At 36.7% G+C, this 19,530-nt stretch overlaps 2 protein-coding genes across 2 annotated transcripts in view; one reads left to right on the forward strand and one right to left on the reverse strand.

Moving 5' to 3' along the window:
• Positions 1-4,729: 4,729 nt before the first annotated feature.
• On the forward strand, positions 4,730-10,504 carry fsta (follistatin a). Its single transcript, XM_079815132.1, has 6 exons — positions 4,730-4,980; positions 6,199-6,390; positions 6,626-6,844; positions 7,029-7,253; positions 7,615-7,845; positions 9,404-10,504. Exons 1-6 carry the CDS (start codon positions 4,887-4,889, stop codon positions 9,490-9,492), a joined length of 1,050 nt encoding a protein of 349 aa, XP_079671258.1. The 5' UTR covers positions 4,730-4,886; the 3' UTR covers positions 9,493-10,504.
• A 1,154-nt stretch (positions 10,505-11,658) lies between these two features.
• The window catches only part of ndufs4 (NADH:ubiquinone oxidoreductase subunit S4), a 30,266-nt gene continuing 22,394 nt past the window's right edge, over positions 11,659-19,530 (reverse strand). Inside the window, exons 3-5 of the mRNA XM_079815134.1 lie at positions 12,288-12,460; positions 12,129-12,202; positions 11,659-11,849 (exon numbers count right to left, since the gene is read on the reverse strand). Coding sequence (XP_079671260.1) covers positions 11,746-11,849; positions 12,129-12,202; positions 12,288-12,460 — 351 coding nt within the window. The 3' untranslated portion in view covers positions 11,659-11,745. The remainder of the gene's footprint in view (positions 11,850-12,128; positions 12,203-12,287; positions 12,461-19,530) is intronic.

The following is a 19,530-nucleotide window of genomic DNA, read 5'->3' on the forward strand; positions in this document are numbered from 1 at the left end:
ACCAATGTTCAATAAACAGTTACATTTATTATTATAAGAATTAATAATACTTCCGCCAAATAATATAGTTCATTATTCTATTGGCTGTGCCCATGCCAAGCTATTTTCTATAGCGCATTAATTTGGAATAAGCGGCCACAGATTTGATGGGACTTTGAATGCAGCATGTTAACTAATAAATGCTTTTTGAGCTCAGTGTACAATTGCAAAAAAAAGCAGCTTGTTACAGTCTAAATTTAGCACTAAGCCCCCGTTTCACAGACAAGGCTTAAGCTATTCCTATATTCCATTGTTATGTCTCAAGATGCACACCGGTAATGTTTTTTTCTAAGGCACGTATATAAAAGCTACTTAAATGTCCTGATTGAACTAAGGCCTAATCCTGGCTTAATCTAAACCCTGTTTGTGAAACCGGGTTTGCTTTTATTCTGGTTAATCTAAGGTTACTATGGTTTCTTCACAGAACTGCACCGTCACATTCCAGATGTGGTGCCTTGTTTTACACTGCTTTTACTGCTTTTTTTTTCTAAAACAACAGAATTATTCAGACAGGGGCAAAAAATTGGATAAGGAAAACAATCTGTATTACAAAAATAAAACAACGCAAATATTAAAGTTCTAAAGTAACACTGTCCAACAGAAACACCAGCAGGTAAAGTTGCAGCCGGAGGCCTCGTCTCTTTTGCCTCCCCTGAACCCATTGAGTTTTTGAAAACATAAATCTGTTTGGTGAAATTAAAGGTAGGCTTACATATTCGTATCTGTGACACATGTTTACCGAGCTTGATGACTGATGATCTGAAAATCAGAATGAGATCAGAAATAAAATATATAGTTTAAATTGTTACTGCCTTTAGTTATTATTTTGGAATAAATAATGCTTAAAACACTAACTTGATGAGATTTATATTTTGTTTTAATAAATAGAGCATAAATTACATTATTAATGTAAAAAAATTGTATGTAATGTAAAGTAATGGTCTTTTAACCAAGTGAAACTGCATTGGATATGAATTTACAGATGTGATTTATTTAAAAAAAAAAAAAGTGAGGACTTTTCCTCCTCATTTCAGAACACAACTGCTTGCCACTGTAATCAATCAGATAATATATCAGATATTCTTGGTTACTTTCTTTCTTTTTGCTTTCTCCTTAAAAGGTAGATGTTCTTGAACGGTGTAAATGATGGGCAGTGTCATGACAAGAGGTTGAGAAACGAGTGGAAAATATGTGCAAAAAAAGCACAAGAACATCCAGCACCTCAGTAAACGCTGCTGCACCTTCTATTTTATTGAATTCTATTCGAGCGTGTCTATAAACAAGTGGTATTGTTTAACTGTGTAAACCTCTTTTTCAATATTTAACTATTTGTATTTTAGTTTTAGACAGTTTCAAAATCCACTTCTTTTAGTCCAGTTTTAATAAAAGTGTCCAATTTGTGAAGCGTCCTAGTTGTGGCATTCATAAAAACAGATTTCCAACAATATTTCTTTAACAAATGTTCCTTAGATGTATCAAACTCTGATAAATGTTCAGAAAATACTTCAAGAGGGGAGGCATTAGCTCAGAACAGATGGGAACTATCACTCACATCTTGACCTTTTTACCATTATCAGGTAGCTTTATTATATTTTTATATCAGAACAGTCTGTATCAGAACATTTTGTTTGTTTTGAATGATTTCAAAAGTCACCTGGTTCCTAAGGTCTGAGTTAAAGCCAATTTGCAGTATGTTGGAAGCAATCTAGAGGATACTGGAGGCATGAATAATACATACTGTTCCTGATCTGATCTATAAGGAAATCACGTTTAATTTTGTATCATTTTGTGAGTTGCTGTCAAATAACTCCAAAACCTCTACGTTATAATGTGTACTATACTTGTGTCCAAATGCAAAGTTCGCAACAACTGTACAAGCACTGCTGTACCACTAGATGTCAGCATATCATTACCATTCAATAAAACTGAGATAAAACAAGATATAGCTGGAGGAACCTTATGAAGGTTGTGGCTAAATATGCACATTAAGTTCAAATTCATTAAATTAAGCATTTTCAGAGAGTCTGCCAAACACAAAAATAATGATAAAAAAAAAAATACTGTTCTCATACCTCATGTTTTCACTAGATCAACAAATGTATAAGTTACTATAGCTATATCGTTATAATAAAGTGTTTTTATTTACTTTGGTTTCCGGCGTATTTAAAACAATTCTTAATAAGTCAGACTAGGTTTGTTTATCATTAAGCATATCTGGAAACACAGGACATCATCTTGGCAGGTAGAACATCAACAAAATATTCTATCGACCAAATATTATTTATTCAAATCCAAGGGGAATGAAATAGGCTACACAAATAGCTAATGATACTGTGGAGGGAAAAAACACAAATGTGGATTTTGTTTTGGATACGTGTTTTTGAGCCAAGTAATGCTTAGTTTCCTCAACGTGCACCACATGATACAGGACAAACACTGCAGTTATGGAACTTATAGCCTAATTGCCTCATATTGTAACTGACAGCTGGTGGAACTACAATAACATTTTTCACATTTCTTGGCTTGAACAAAATGTATTAGCCTACATGCTTTGATCAGACCCTGAGACTTGATGTGACATATTAATCAAACAAAGATAATACTAATATTTAAATGAAACCACTGCCAAAGTATTGGGAAGTACAATGTATAAAGTCTGTGCCAAAAGTTAAAGGGATAGATCACCCAAAACTGAAAATCCTGCCATCATTTACTCACCCTCAAGTTGTTCTAAACCTGTATGTGTTTCTTCTGCTGAATACAAAAGAAGATATTTTGAAGAATGTCTGTACTAACATTTGATGGACCTCATTTACTTAAAAAAATGTTTTCCAAACTACGGATGTCAATGGGGTTCATCAACTGTTTGGTTACCCATATTCTCTAAAATATCTTCATTTGTGTTCAGCAGAACAAAGAAATTCATACAGGTGTGAAACTTGAAGATGAGCAAATGATGACAGAATTTTCATTTTTGGGTGAACCATCCCTTTAACCGTGCAGGCTACAATAGAGGCTATCCTGGAGTTTTATTGTCTACAAACGTGAAGTTAAAAGTGTCAGTAAAATGGAGGATAAAAGCATCAGTTCTGAATGGAAAACATAGCCTACTCTTACTTAAAAGTTAGATCGATCTAATTCAAACAAACTAGAATGCAGAGGCGGACAGTAGTATTTTTACTTTCAACTCAAGTACAATCATTCTTCACTACATTCCAAAGCATAATGTACTTTTTACTGCACTACAATTCATAAATAAAAGTTGTTTTTTTATACCTTTAATACTTTAAAACGTAGTACTTTCTTACTTGTACTCAAGTAAAACTTTGAATTACTTTTATTTGGGTAAAAGTAAGAAAGTGATCTTTTTTTATGTAACAAATGATACTAGTATGAAACGTAGTGCAGTAAAAAGTACAATATTATTCTTTGGAATGTTGTGAAGTAAAAGTTTATCAAAGAAAAACACTGATAAAGTACAGGTACTTGAAAAATGTAGGCTTAAGCAGAGTAAAAATACTTCACTACTGTCCGCCTCTGCATGCTAGAATCTGATGTAGCTACTTGTGAGTTTCATCCAATATCCTTTGCTGGTTGTTTCTCTTTTTTTTTTTAAATCGATTTACTATCTTCATAAATTAGCTCTGTACGCGTAGACTAACTTAAGCCATCCATATTCTCGGATTTGTATGAAAATACATTTAAATCTACAAAGAAAGTGTAGATTAATTTCCAATTCATCGCAATTATTATACACGTTTGTTCTATAATGACTAATTTGGACCTAAATAAACCCGAAAATAAAATAATTCTAAAAGATTAAAATAGAAAAACAGATAGACTAGCTACTCGTGTGTTGGCTACAGTCTCCTGTTCAACACACGATACTCCCGACCGTCCGTCCTCTAAACTAACACACTCACTGTCTGAACTTGAGCGCGCGCGCACACCCATGTCTGTTTTCTGTGGTTCACGAATCTCGCGGAAGAGGTCGCACGCGCACCTCCACCACAGAAGGAAAATCCTCCACCAGTCGGTCTCGCGTGTCTCACTTCTATGGAAATGAATTCCGTGTAGTCTGCCTCGCGCCACCGCCGTTCGGAAATTGAACGGGATATAGATTGTGATCCCGGAGGGAAACCGCGACACCTGTCTCGTCTAATAATAGTCTTCCTCGCTTTTATTCTGTAATCCATTGTCTCCTTGCGCAGATCACCTTTCAGCAGTAACCTTGTATTAAATTAACACCCTCTACTGTTGATCAGACCTGTCATGGCCTAGAAAGTTGTGACATTTACCATCTCCGCGGAGGTTTGTGGAGACTGTCTCAGGTTATCGCCCGGCTATCGCATCATAGGCTACAAACATGTTCCCTTTTGGTAACACTAAAAACGCACTATTCATTGGAAACATGGTCTTTGGGGTGAGGTTAAAAATGTCGTTGCTTATGCTAATGTTATTTCCCTGTGTATCTGGACCAGTCACATCCACGTCTGATCAGTTCTGCATATCCATAAGGATGGTTGTGGGTTACAAGAAAAAAACTGGAGCATTTTATGTATGCTTCCTGCGACTTGGTATCCAGCAAAACTCAGAAGTGATTTAGGGGCAAGAGAAAGTTTCAAGCAGCTATGTCACCTGATTTGGATTGAAAGAACTTGGGGGAAAAAAACTCTTTCTCCCCACCCCCACAGAGAGGAAGACCGCCCACACCACAGACAGTCGGCCCGAGACCCCTTATACACTTAAAAAGAGGTGGCACTCTGAGAGCAGCGTTCATTCAGCACTGCCTGAGTAAGAAGATTACTTTTGCGCCGCTCGTCTCAATACTCTTTCTCTCTTTAATCATGCTAAGGATGTTAAAGCGTCAGCACCTCCACCCGGGAATGATTTTATTAGTCTTATGGCTCTGTTATTTGATTGAAGATCAAAAAGTGCAAGGTGAGTGCACTTTTTTATTAGATTTTTTTTTGTTGTATATATTTTTTTTATTCTTTGATATGCTTCAGACATGGGTTTGGGCTGCAGTTTCTTTCCAATTAAAGTATTCCTTTAAAACGAAGAGAGCTGCTTAAATCTACTAGACAACTGTAAAGTTTGTTCTTGGCTCACGCCTGCATTGGTATCCTCGAGACAGGTGCGTCCTTACATGCACCATTATATTAAGAAGAAGAAGAAGAAGAAGAAGAAGAAAAGAACAGTCCAAATGTACAATGCTAAATTAAGAAAAGGAAATTGCACCAGAACATTTGATCGTTAAATAAAATAAATGCTCACGTCAAGATTGTCAAAACCGAGATGTATAAAAATGTTTAACATCACTGTGACAGTATTATTGTCTAGCAATACTGTGAAGAACGAATGTTTAGTTTAAATGAATATTTAGCGCACTCTCAAATTAAACATTTACGCATTAGACATTCGATTGTATTTTTCTTAAATAGTGAAATTAGACACTGCCTAACGTTACCTCGTCTGGCTTTCAAAAATCATAATGAAAAAAAGAAAGCATTTAATTATTAGAATCGCTTTGCGTGTCTGTCGTTAAAAAGACACGATCATTTTTTTTGGAAAACAAAGTTTGATGAAGCTCGCGTGACTGTATGATTTAATTGGATTGTCTGGCGCGTGGTATCCCCGCCGCGAATGCCTAATTTAATACACAAACACGAATAATTCCCGTCAGGGTTGACCCGACAGTTCCAAAAAAATATCTTCACCTTATTATGAGCAGCGAATAAATGCGTTTGCATTGGTAAAAGCAGCGTTTTGAATGCTCCTGCGAGTGTGGTGAAACGTGATGAGCGCAGACAGTTGGCACAGAGCGCTCGAGGAACTGGAGTCTAGACTGCCATGCACATTGTTTAAATAGGTACGAGTCTGTCAATCTGCCACTTACTTTAAGACAATAAATCTCTGCGCGGTCATAACAAAATCGACGACAGGAAAAGCACATTACCGAGCAGACCCGGAGCCCTTGAGTTGTCTGGGTGAAGGCATGCAAGTGTAAAATAGTCGCATTACGTTGGGAAAAATCAGACAAAATACAGCGGGGGAGGGGGAGCAAGAGAGCTCCAGCTAATACAGGCTGCACGTGTTGTGTCTGGGTCATTGGCTTCAGACTTTAATACGACTGGCTCTTTTTCTTTTTGTTTACAGCTGGTAACTGCTGGCTACAGCAAGGCAAGAACGGGAGATGTCAGGTCCTCTACATGCCTGGGATGAGTCGAGAGGAATGCTGCCGGAGTGGGAGGCTCGGTACATCTTGGACCGAGGAAGATGTGCCAAACAGCACATTATTCAGGTGGATGATCTTCAATGGCGGTGCTCCAAACTGCATACCTTGTAAAGGTAGAATCCCATGTTCGTTTGTTCCGGTGGAAGGCTACATAATAAAAACACATTACATGCATATTTAAAAAGTCATAATAAAAAAAAGTTATGCATAACAACTGTACCATAGTCACTCTTTATTGCTTTAACAAATGAAATTAATGAATAATAGATACATTATACTAATAATAATCAAATCTTTACATTAGCTTCAGCGGCTTTTAAACATCATGTGTGCCTCTCTGAATTTTAGAGACATGTGATAATGTCGACTGTGGCCCTGGGAAGAGATGTAAAATGAACAGGAGGAGTAAGCCTCGCTGCGTCTGTGCGCCAGACTGCTCCAACATTACCTGGAAGGGGCCGGTGTGTGGCTCAGATGGAAAAACATACCGAGATGAATGTGCCCTTTTGAAATCCAAATGCAAAGGGCACCCAGATCTGGAGGTGCAGTATCAAGGCAAATGCAAAAGTAGGTAACACAGTCTTACTGGTCCGTGTGTGTGTGTTTTTTTTTAAAATACTGTCTAATCGTACAGGAGATTTCAGCACTTTTATCTAGTCCTAGTACTTACAATAGGTGTATACTAAATAAAGTCAATATTTTGGTTGTGAAAATAAGAAAATCATTCTGTCTTCCTTTCTCATCTTCACAGAGACATGCCGTGATGTTCTGTGCCCGGGAAGTTCGACTTGTGTGGTGGACCAGACAAACAACGCGTACTGTGTGACATGCAACCGCATATGCCCAGAGGTTACGTCTCCGGATCAGTACCTTTGTGGCAACGATGGGATTGTTTACGCCAGCGCGTGCCATTTAAGGAGAGCCACGTGCTTGCTCGGTAGATCCATTGGAGTGGCATACGAGGGAAAATGCATCAGTGAGTGTCCACGTACATTTTTGCTAGGAGTTTCATTTAAACGAGGAAATGTTGTTTTCATGTACAGTTAGGTGAGGTATTGGTTCAGAGAGCATAATGCAACAATGGCGAAATCCCAAATGCATCCTGTTCCATTAGTCTTTCGTGACAATCCCAGTTGTGATTATTACTAGCAAAGGAAAGTCATTGGTGTCTAATTGTTTCCTGATGTTGGCAACGTCATCTCGTGTGTTATAACAAACTGAGCGTGACTTGCCTACAGCTTTCCACAACAACAACCACATTTATGCATTTCTTCGTATGAAACACTGTAGTGTTATCAGCAGAAATGGACTTTTCTTTTCCCCTATTGTGTTTATAGAGGCGAAGTCATGCGATGACATCCAGTGCAGCGTGGGGAAGATGTGTCTATGGGATGCCAAAATGGGTCGGGGGCGCTGTGCAGTTTGTGTGGAGTCATGCCCAGAAAGTCGCTCGGAGGAGGCCGTGTGCGCCAGCGACAACACCACATATCCCAGCGAGTGTGCCATGAAGCAGGCCGCTTGCTCTTTGGGGGTTCTCCTGGAGGTTAAGCATTTAGGATCTTGCAACTGTAAGTAATACATCTTAAAAGACAATCCAATGCTGCCCCCAGCAACCTCCTCCCCAAAACCTCCCACCCCTCCAAATAACGCCTCTTCATTCCCTTCCTGCTGCTAAGAGCTAAGCTACAGAAAAGGACTTATGATTGGAAGTTCTTTGCATGTCCTCTTTGGCTGGCTTCATTCATTTTGCATTTTCTTGAGAAGAAAAGAAAAATGTTTATTTAAAAAAACCTACAAAATCAATGGAAATCAATGAATACAATGTAAAAAAAAAATGTTACAAAGAGCTCTTTCCAGGAGTCCTTTGACATACTAATTTTCTTCATTTAACTAACAAGAAAACATGTGCAGACTAACTTTTGCAGTTAGTGGACATCGTCACGTTTGAATTCTAGTTCGGTCTGACCTGTTACTGACCAGCAGGTCAAGTTCATATTCCCCCCTTTGTTATAGTGTAAATGTAGAGCCTTATATAATCATGTCAACTTGTCAATTCCATATTCATGGTTATTATGTAAGTGTTTTATGAATTATGTTTTTTGTTTGATTTATGCATTTGGCTGTAATCGATTATTTCAAATGCACTATGACATAAATAGCCCTGAGGGTTTGAAAAGACACGAATCCTTTTCCTTACACTCACATAAGGTGATTGTAACATTGGTGCCATTGTTCAAAAGTTAACTAGACTACCTATTTCGACAGATGGTTAACTAGCTTTAATGAAGCTAGATCTGCCGTCAATAATACAGCATCAAAGAGAGGAAATACTTTCATTCCAATTTGTGCTAGCAAACGAATCAAATGATCAATGTGAATGAATCGCTTACCTTAATGTTCTCGTGCCTTAAGGTATCATATCAAGGGACCAACTTTATGATCACCTCATGGTTTGAATGACTACAGCATTTTACAGTTTGCAGGACAAGAATATGTGATTATTTCTCAGTCTCTGCTGTTAGACATCCAACGTTAGTAAGGTGAATTTGTGTGCAGTTCTGCTGTGGTCGTGCTGTCCGATTTGTTTGTGAGGGACTATTTGTTTCATTGCTTTGCCTGTGTCATTTTTTTCAATGTAAACTTATATATATATATAACTTATTATATATATATATAACTTATTATATATATATATATATATATATATATATATATATATATATATATACACACCTCAGAACTGTGCCATTGCTTGACCACGTAGCTACGGTCGGCCGGTGCACAACCGTGCATCCAAAGTGATGGATATAGACGCAAATCCAGAAAAAAAGCTGCCAGTCATGGAATGCAAGAGCATTTTTTTGGTCTTGAATCAGAAATCTGCCAAACAGACCTGAGCCATTAAAGCCTCTGATCAGCCCCGTCGCGCGATACACCGCTGACTTCCTTTATTATGTACATCTTGTTGCGTAATTTTGAGAGCCAGAGCACCTGGTCAAGCTGGCAAGTAGCCTAAAACCCACTAGATTGTCAGAGGCTTTGGGATAAAAAGACAAATACTCACATGCATTCTGCGCTGTTGTGGTCTATATTCATGCAACAGCTACCATGTATTCTCCCATATAGCCATTACTGAAGACCAGGAGGAAGATGACGATGAGGAAGACCAGGACTACATGGCTTATATCCAATTATCACCTGTACTGGATGGATAAAGCCCCACCAACCAGTGGAAAAGTCCTAGGGCACGGAATCAATCATGTCCACACTGTACATATGTGTATGCTAATTTATTTTTCAGAGAAAAAAGAAAGAAGTATACATGTAGTTCAGTCTGCTTGATGTTTATTTATACAGTGTTCTGTTTTTATAATTTATACATTTACAGTGTCTGGCTTACTTGTCTATCATGTTATTTTGTTATCACCTATGTTGTCTTTCCCTTTTATTTCTTTTTTTTGTTTTTTATTATGACCGAGAAATATATTTGTCCAAAGAGAAGCAGTGTTATTTATTGTGAGGTAAAATGCTATCATGTAAAGTGTGAGTCTTCTGCAAGCTGTAAATTGCATTCCCTGAGCTGTATAAATGCTTATCAATGTCAATTCTGTATCACAGATGTTTATTTCACACATACCTGCATGTTAACTTGTGAGTTTATTTATTGGAAAAAATGGAAACATTGGAAAAAAAATGTCACTCTTTAATGTACATGTCTATTTCTGGTTTTGTTTACAGTACAGTGTAACTGACCAAAGGGATTTTCTTGAACATTCTTCAATGTTTTGTGATATGGTGCAGCAGGATAACATTGAAAATGAGCCGTTTCTCATATAGGAAACCCCTGACGATTAACGTGTACAAAATGCTGTCCGTCATCAACAGCAACAGTTGAAGCAATCGGGCAGAAATTAGCAGTGGGTGATACTTGTTTGAGAAAACTGTGCCATGCAACCTTTTTGTCTTGTTTTTGCCAATATTCTGCTCTATATTGCTCTTGCAGAGCTAAAGAAAAGGTCATAAAGAGGACTCCGTATCAATATATAAAATGTTCACTTTGTTGTCAAAATGCATTTTTATTTTCAGACATCTCAAGATAAAAACAAAATTCAGTTATAAATATATAGTTTTGTATTTTTATGTAAATGTCATATGTATATACAAAGTTTGATGTATTTGTACAGATATTAAGAGTGAAATCAATAAAAAAAAAATACTTAATTGGTCACTATGGTGTGGATTTTTTTTTTTAAAGAGCCAAGTTCTGCCATTGGTAGAATACCATGTACCCACCCATTTATTACAAAAGCAAATATGCCTTCTAATTCTCATTATTTTGTATGTAATTGTAGTGTCTTGAGTTTGACCCCAAAAGGTTTGTTCTATATCTAATCGATGCAGACAGAAAATAGGCTTTTCCGATAAGAACAAAACTTTCACAGATTTAAACTGGTTCTCCCAGCTGATGAAAACCAATCACACACCATCCTACTAGCACCATACAAGGTGATTAAGCAGAAATGACACTGCATTAGGGGTGAAAGGCTCTAGTCTGACCTCACATGATCCCACAATTGACATCATATCACAGAGCCCCTGTAATGCTTCCTGACAAACTCCAAACATTGTTCTTTCAGAGGACGGTTGTCTTGTGCCACTCTTCCCTATAGGCCAGTGTTATGCAGAGCTCCTCAAAGTTCCCCTGTTCTCATCTCTGTAGCTCCTTCTCTGACTTACAAGTCTCCTTTCTCTGGATTTTCCACTTTGAGAAACCAGCCAGGCACTCAACAAATACTTCTTTTTACATACGGGGCCCTTTATATAAGGCAATGGTGTCATGGCCAGATCAATTAAGTTTGTTTAAAAAAAACACCACACGCATCAATTACTTATTCTGACTTTAAGGCTTAAAAATGTGATTCCAGGTAATGCAGATTTGTAATGTGATGCAAAATGAACCTGGTTTGTGTAGTCACAGAGACGACAGAGTAAAACGATCACTGCTTTTTCAATTGAGCGTCATTTGGAGCAGACAGGTGTTTTCCTCATCTCGGCTCATCCCTGGAGGAGCATGAGAGTAAACATATCTAGCCGCATTCAGCCTTTGAAGCTTGACATTTACCTCATCTCGCCGTTTCAGAAACATTAACACTAAACTGTCTTCAAGAGGTTTTGAAGGGTGGAAAAAACAAACCACCTGACAAGAATTATTTTCTGAGGAAACGGAGAGATGACATTTCAAAGTACACGGCTAGAACAAACAACAGCAGTTACTTCAGTAATAAGAAGTGCTAAATACTACCAGAGACATTGTGTCATCACAATGATTCTGAGTGAAGTAATATCCAGACTTGGTAAAGGAAGCGCAGAAGAAACTCAGGTGTTGTAAAGATAGTTTATTAGATACATAGAGTATATTATTTTTACAGGTCTGTTAAAGATAACACAGACAGGCAGAAATGGGATGTCTACTTGGTCGACCTTCTGGTCCTTCTGTCCCAGGAAAAGTTTGCTCCATATGACTTCACTCTCGGCTTCGGGACCCTCTTTTCTGTTATATCATAACTCCAACCTGTAAAAATAAACAGGCACAGCGCAGGCTCAGCCAAGTATATCTTACAGGCTGGATTTGGGATACGTCCACTGCTGCTGATGTGCAGTGTAAACACCAGGCAGAAGAAGACAGGGTGAGGATAAATGCAAATCTTTATGCCACAAACACAAACACATTTCCTTTTCAAAGCTCAGCATCCTCTCTCTCAAGAGACATTTTTGGATGCGATTCTAATCAGGAGATTGTCGTGTTTAAAAAATATGGTCACGATAGTGGAAAAACGGTTAAATGGATTACCGTTCTTCTCTGCGAAAGCGATAGCCTCCTCCTTAGAGCTGAAAGTAAGCACCATGTTGGACAGGGGGTCTGCCCTGGATTGGAAATAAAAATGACTTCAAACAATGGATTTTATTCGGCAATTCAAAAAGCACGATCATCATAATGATGTCCACTCACGTGGCGGCCCAGCCCATCAGTGGGTTCTCCCAGCGCTCTCTGGTGTCAAAATCTATCTTCCACTTCTGGGTGTTTTTGACGCCCGACTGCATGGCATTGCGGGCGGGCACAAAGATACGGACTTTGCGCATCTTAATATGCTCCTCTGGAACACCAGTCACAGATGTGATGTCCTGAAAAAATAAGACAGATAAAAGAACATTTTCATTCGGGTACAATATGAGTTAAAGGGGGTACTTCACCACTGGCAAAACGGGCTTTCAATAAAACTTGGCAGCCTATACAGTAGAAAGGTGCTACCTGACTAGGCAGTTGTTTACCTATTTGCCAAATAGGTAGGAAAACTTCAACACCCTTAATTCACTGAGCATGTTGCCTGCTGTGGATACGCTTTACCAGAGTCAAATACCGTCTCGCTTTAGTAGGAAATGCTACTTAGCAAACTTTTAGCTATAATGGTGCCAACTTGTAAAGAATCCACTGATTAAACATTTAGTAGTAGTGAGTTATTGTTTTTTTCCAGTGAAGTATTCAGCGTGTTGTAGGCAGTGGCCAAAGGCTACAAAGAATCGTAAATATGAGAGAACACCCCGACAAAAAAATCTGAAAAACCTGTTTGTCGTCAACATGTCAAACTGGATTACCATGAACACAAATGTGGAAAAACTGAAAGAAACTACAGTAGTAAAACACAGTCACATACAGGTAAAAAAGCTGCAGCCATAGTCTTCCATTTTTACTATAATGCTGTTTAAAGAGTAGACATGGTACAACTAAAATACAATTTTCCCCTTACAATAACTGTTCTGTTAACAACCCTCTGTCAATGCAAAAATGCGGAAGTATAACCTGTAGTTTTCATGAAAGCCCTGAAGCTGTCAAAAGACGTTTGCTGAAAAATAAACGTGAATTTCTCAGTCCTGGTAACACAGAGAATGAGTAATATTATTCATTTACATATACCACAGACACTGCAACAATACAAAGCAGGTTGAAAATCAAAAGTTTACACTTTAATGTGTGGTTTGCCAAGAACAAGATTCACATTTGTGCTCTTATAAAAAAGGCATAAAAAGAAGCTTTGCGGTTCTCACATATTTGCACTATTCCCCAAAGGGCATAAAAGCCCCAAAACGTCCTTTTTTGAATGCAGACGCGCACACTTGTCTAGACAAGCTAATCTCTCACACTCTCAAAATGCATCGAGACAGTCTATTGTGATCTTCACTGCAGGTCTCCAGTCAGAGGTCAGAATCCTGGACTTTCAGGTGAAGGCGAAAAGAACGCTGCAAACTTGAGCTGAATAGTACATTAAACCTGAAGTGTTCGATCTGAGCAGGTGAATCATTCAGGGCAGGCTGTCTTTATTGCTGGATGGAACTGGTTTTTCCAAAAGGTAACAATGTGATTTAACTTTTCCATTAAGGGGCAATATTTGCCTCCTGGACTTGATTTCCAGGAGCATTTTTTTAAACCTTTTTAAAAGGCATTTTAATAATTACCTTATTCAATTTATTTTTGTGCCATTTTTACACTGCAAAGATGGAACCGAAGCTGCATCTGACATGGCATGTGTTTATTTACCCAGACTGTTTAATTGCTGCTCATGAACATGCATTTACATATAAATTGTATAATGTAAATAAATGTAAAAAAAAAAAGAAACTCAGAGAATGAAGCTGCAATATGACAAAAATCATTGATGATTATTGCTCTTGATATTGTAATAATGATTATTAATGTTGATTAATAGAATGTTTCATAACACTTTATTTTAGGGTTCAATTCTAGCTATTAACTAGTTGTTTATTAGCATGCATTACTAGGATATTGGCTGCTTATTAGTACTTATAAAACACATATTAATGTCTTCTTCTGCATCCCTTAATCCTATCCAGTACCTTAACTTAAATGCTACAAAAACTACCTAACCACCCTATTAATAAGCAGTAAATTAGGAGTTTATTGAGGCAAAAGTCATATTTAAAGGGATAGTTCACCCAAAAATGAAAATTCTGTCATCATTTAGTCACCCTCAAGTTGTTCCAAACCTGTATAAATTCTTTGTTCTGCTGAACACAAAGAAAGATAATTGGAATTTTGTTTGTAACCAAGCAGATCTCTGCAGCCATTGACTACCATAGTGGGGGGGGAAATACCGTGGTAGTCGATGGCTGCCGAGATCTGCTTGGTTACAGTATCCCCCATGCTAAAGCGATACCGAAAGTTTTTGTGGGGAAAAAGCAAGTTAAATACTGGCTACAGACAAAACAAGCTAAGAACAGTTTATTTCAGTAGCATGAAAAACAAACGGTTATTCAAACTGAGAATAAATTATATGAAGCGAGCAGTCCATGACTTCTGTCTAATGTAAGTATCACACTTTCGCAAAAACTCTTTTCAGCACTTTAATGTTTATGCAAGTGTAGATTTAGAATTTAGTCTATAAATCGATAAACTTGCACTTCCCCATAGCTCAATCCCACCAGGATTTCCCATTTTTTTGAGATCAAAATGACTGAATTTGTGGTGGTAATTTCCAGAAATTTGCATAATTAGGATACCACATTTACTATATAATGTATTATATTAGATGCACAATGTCACACATGACAATAGAACAAACCAAATGCATAAATCTTGTTTATTTTGGTTTCTTGCCATTATTTTGCGGAGAAATTACAAATTATGCAGGATCTCAAAAAATGCAATGTTGATTTTTCATTGTATTTAGTAATCGCGGAAATGCGAAAAACTTGAGGACTATTAGCTGAAGAATAAAATCCGTTTTATGTGTCTGTGGTACAATTCGAAAGAGACTCGCGCTAATAACACGAAAGCTGATTAGCTGCAATATAAGTTACATATTGGTCACATTTGTAGTCGTAATACAGCAAATTAGATTTGGACTAGCGATAGAAAGAACTACAACACCACGGAATTAAAAAACAAAACATTCCAGAGCGCTGCGGAAGCATTTCAATGAGCATTAGAGGTAGCGTTACATGGACATAGGAAAATTAAGACCTGTTTAAAATGATTTAAGACCTAGAACAGAATAACTCCACGAATTTAAGACTTTTTAAGGGCTACAATTTTTTATTTTGAAATTCTACACTTTTTTAGACTTTGTAAGACCCAGCGGAAACTAGGGATGCACCGGTTGACCGGCCAAAAACCGGAACCGGCCGGTTTTTGCTTCTAGCGCGCGGTTTTCTTTGTATTTTTCTGCCGATTTATCCGGAAGTGCGCTCGCGAACATGTCACTTGTGTGTTACAAACGGAACCTGGAGAACTGAGGAAGAGCCGCTTTTCTGCGCGAGCCTACCTCTCCGCGCCCTGCACAAGTGCAGATAGTGCGCGTTTGTTCAGCTCAGCTTCATCTGCACACACAACGCATCTGCTAATGTCCGATTCGCGAACCAATGACTCATTTGAACCGAATCATTTTAACGACTGGTTAGAACAACTGATCCGTCCAACACTTGAACTAACGAACCAGTTTATTAATTTACTCAGAACTCCTCTGAAATGAGAACACAAGTGTGCTTACCCAATTCAGCAAGAGTGAATAGTAAGAATTAGTTTAATCATCCACAGTCATTCAGCTTATTTATGTTGACAATGTGTAGTGAAATATAATTTAGTGTAGACTGGAGTTAGGTGAGACAGGAAACAAAGTTCTTAGCTAGCTGATAATTTTACTAAATTGTATATGGTAGAAAATTAGGCTATTTATTAATTTTTTATGCTACTTTTTAATATTGATATGATTATACCAAAACAATTATCATTAAATAGTGTAAAAAAATGAGGATCAAAAGAAACAAACATCAAGGTAGAGATCATACATAATATCAGATGTCAAAATAAGATAAGCAAAAATTACAAAAGTTTCTTTGCATTTATTTTACATGTATTGTCAGTGTTGCGCTCACAGATCACGTAGGTAGAGTTCTTTACTGTGTGTGTGGATGACAATGTCTGTCAGCCACCACCGAAGACCATTTTTGACCCAGGAAAAACCCTGCTATAGGATGATCATTTTTATTTGGTAACACTTTAGAATAATGGTCATTAGTTAATATTGGTTAACTAAATTAGTTAACATTAACTAATAATGAACTGCACTTATAAAGCGTTTATTAATTTTGTTAATGTTAATTTCAACATTTACTAATGCATTATTAAAATTTCGTTAACATTAGTTAATGCACTGTGAACTAACATGAACAAACCATGAACAGCTGTATTTATATTAACTAACGTTAACAAAGATGAACAAATACAGTAACAAATGTACTGCTCATGGTTAGTTCATGTTAGTTAATACATTAACTAATGTTAACTAATGACCATTATTCTAAAGTGTTACCTTTTATTTTACCTTAATTACATTGACTTAATTTGATTTAAAAAAGCACCTGCTGTAGCATCTTAGTTTTTTTTTGTTGCACTAAACATTATTTGATTTAACATTTTGGAACAATTATATACTTTGGTTTTATTTAATTTCACTGGTAAAGACTTTTTTTCTTTACACTGAATTTAAAAACAAATGCTGATTTAAGTAACATCTTTGTTTGGATTGCAGAATATGCAGTTGTTGCCTTTAATTTCACCTTTCAGCCTTTAATTTCCAATTAAATTTCTTGTTAATTTCAGATTGCGGACTTGTTTTCATTAGCCAAAAGCCAATTTAGCCTGTTAAATACCAAATAAACATCTTGTTCATGTATACTTTCATTCTTTTATTGTGTTAAAAAAAAAAAAAAAAAAAAAATCGGAAATCGGTATCGGAATCGGCCAGTTTTCTTGAAAAAAATCGGTATCGGAATCGGCCATGTAAAATCATGATCGGTGCATCACTAGCGGAAACCCTGATTCATAAGCTCAACAGAAATGTGTGATTGGTTATATTGCGTTAACGCTGCAAACCACACCCAAAAAGAAATGTAACATGAGCAAATAAATGTCATTTAAATTCCACAATCGACCCTTTTCATTCATTTCACTTTAATCGTGACAGCTGTAATCGATCTAGCTTAACTCTGCAGGAGCATTTTGCGCCATTTTATCTTGAATTTCGGGGGTATTTTTGTTAATTTAATAAAGTTTTACTCTGTTTCTAAATGTTCCACAATGTAAACCTTTTTGTAAATGTTTGTGAACCCTTAGAAATGTTTATAACCAACGGTTAAACATCAGATTATATGTAATTTCTGGAAGTAAAAACTGTTTAACAGCAGAATTTGTGGTGAAAACATTACCCATGATGCTGTACAGACAATCCCACCAATCAGAAGCAAAACACACCAAAACAATTAGCTCTGCCCACTACCATGAAGCACTGTGAATTACATAATAAGAGTTTGTCTCTCTGATCTCAAAATACTACTTACAAAATACAATACGTTGTCCGATTTTCTAAAACTTTTTGACCTAAAAAATGAAAGTTTGTAATGTTATGACTTTAAAACTTAACATTTATGTTAATTAACTAAATTAAAAGGTTTCCTAAACTGCTTTTCACTGAATATGCAATGCCATAGCAAAAAAACAAAAACAAATAAACAACAACAATATAATCAAAGTAGTCTGATTCAAACAAATGACAGCTCAAAAAGAGGAATTGTTTAAAAGAACTGCACTTTAAAATGTAAAGCTTTTTTTTTTTTTTAAATGTATAAGAATTACGGAATTAAAATACAAAAATCGAGTTCTAAAGATCTTGTGATTTAGAAATAAATTGGGAAATCTATACTGATACTCAGCTAGAGTAATATATAGAACACAAATACTTTATTGGGGTCATGACATGAGAATTTAAATTTGCCTTCTTTTGACATAAAAAAGAACTTTGTAGCATTAAAACATCCTGCAAGTTTCAGAGCTTAAAACACTGCTCACTATAAACGAAGCATTTAGGTAGTCAAGCTCCAAAACAGCTTGTTTGGATATTGGGGGACTTGTGATGTCACACAGCAAATGCATTTGCATATACCCATCTCCAAAGCAAGATGTTTACAGAGTTTTACATCATTGCACCATATTCCCCCGCTGACATTGGCCTACACTGCATTGCGTTGGTCAAAATCAAATAGAACCTATTTTAAATCACTGACGCTGGATACAATATACAGATGCTCATTCACTTTACTCTATGTGCGTAAGTCTGCAGACAAGAGGACAAATGGAAGAATAAATAGTAGTGTAAAGGGTTGTTCGCTTTGACACGTCCTGTTTAAACAGCTAATTTGCGTCTCTGTACAGACTTCAGAATGATACCAGCATCAGGAACAAGTGGATGGTTTATTTTTAATGGCGTCCTGGATCGTGTCGGAGGATTAGATGTTTGTTCAGAGAGTTTGATCGCAGACTGTTTTGTAGGGCTGGGTATTGACACAAATTTCACAATTCGATTAGATTTCGATTCACAAGCTTTGGATTTTCGATTCGATTCGATTCAATTCAATATCGATTACTTTAGATATATATCAGGTATAATACATGGCCAATTTTCTCAAGGAAAACAAATCTCTGAACTAATGTTGTAAACTATGGGAGTCAGTTGGTGGTACTACATTAGCCTACTAATATTGAAGGTAAAAATTAAGTGATTTGTAAACAAACACTTAAATTACACTAAATGATTTTTGTTTTTCATAATAATAAAGTTATAATATTAACTTTACAATTACATAATCATATTTCTACTCCAATTCGTTTTTTTATATATAAAAATTTGGCTGTCATAAAAACTTGCCAGATTTATTCTTAGGCTACATGCATTAAATATTGAAGGACATTAAAAATGACAATCAATAGCCTATGTAATGTGGTGCATATAATTAGCAAAATGCTCCTCTCTAGAGTTAATTTTTCTAGCTGACTAACGAGTTTATGGACATATGGTTTTTCTGAGGTAAATGACGTTACATGCCATTGTTTACTAGCCATTTTACTTACGTCTTTCTGCGGTTAAAACACTTGAGCTATTCTATGTGACATGATACGGTTTTCAGTAAGTTGTCCTGTATCTTTTAACACACTTTCAGATGCTTATTCATGTTTATGTCGCGCTATAACTGGTATTAAGGCGGAAGAGAAGATCCGTTCATGTGCGCTCCGCGCTGTTCTCTTGAGCTGAGCTGCGGCAGAGCGATCTCGTGCCGCAGCAGTAGAGCGGTATTTATGCTTTTGAATTTCGTAAAAAATAGACGTAATCTGAAATCTGAGACTT

The sequence above is a fragment of the Gobio gobio genome, assembly GCF_949357685.1.
Source record: "Gobio gobio genome assembly, chromosome: 4".
Taxonomy (NCBI): domain Eukaryota; kingdom Metazoa; phylum Chordata; class Actinopteri; order Cypriniformes; family Gobionidae; genus Gobio; species Gobio gobio.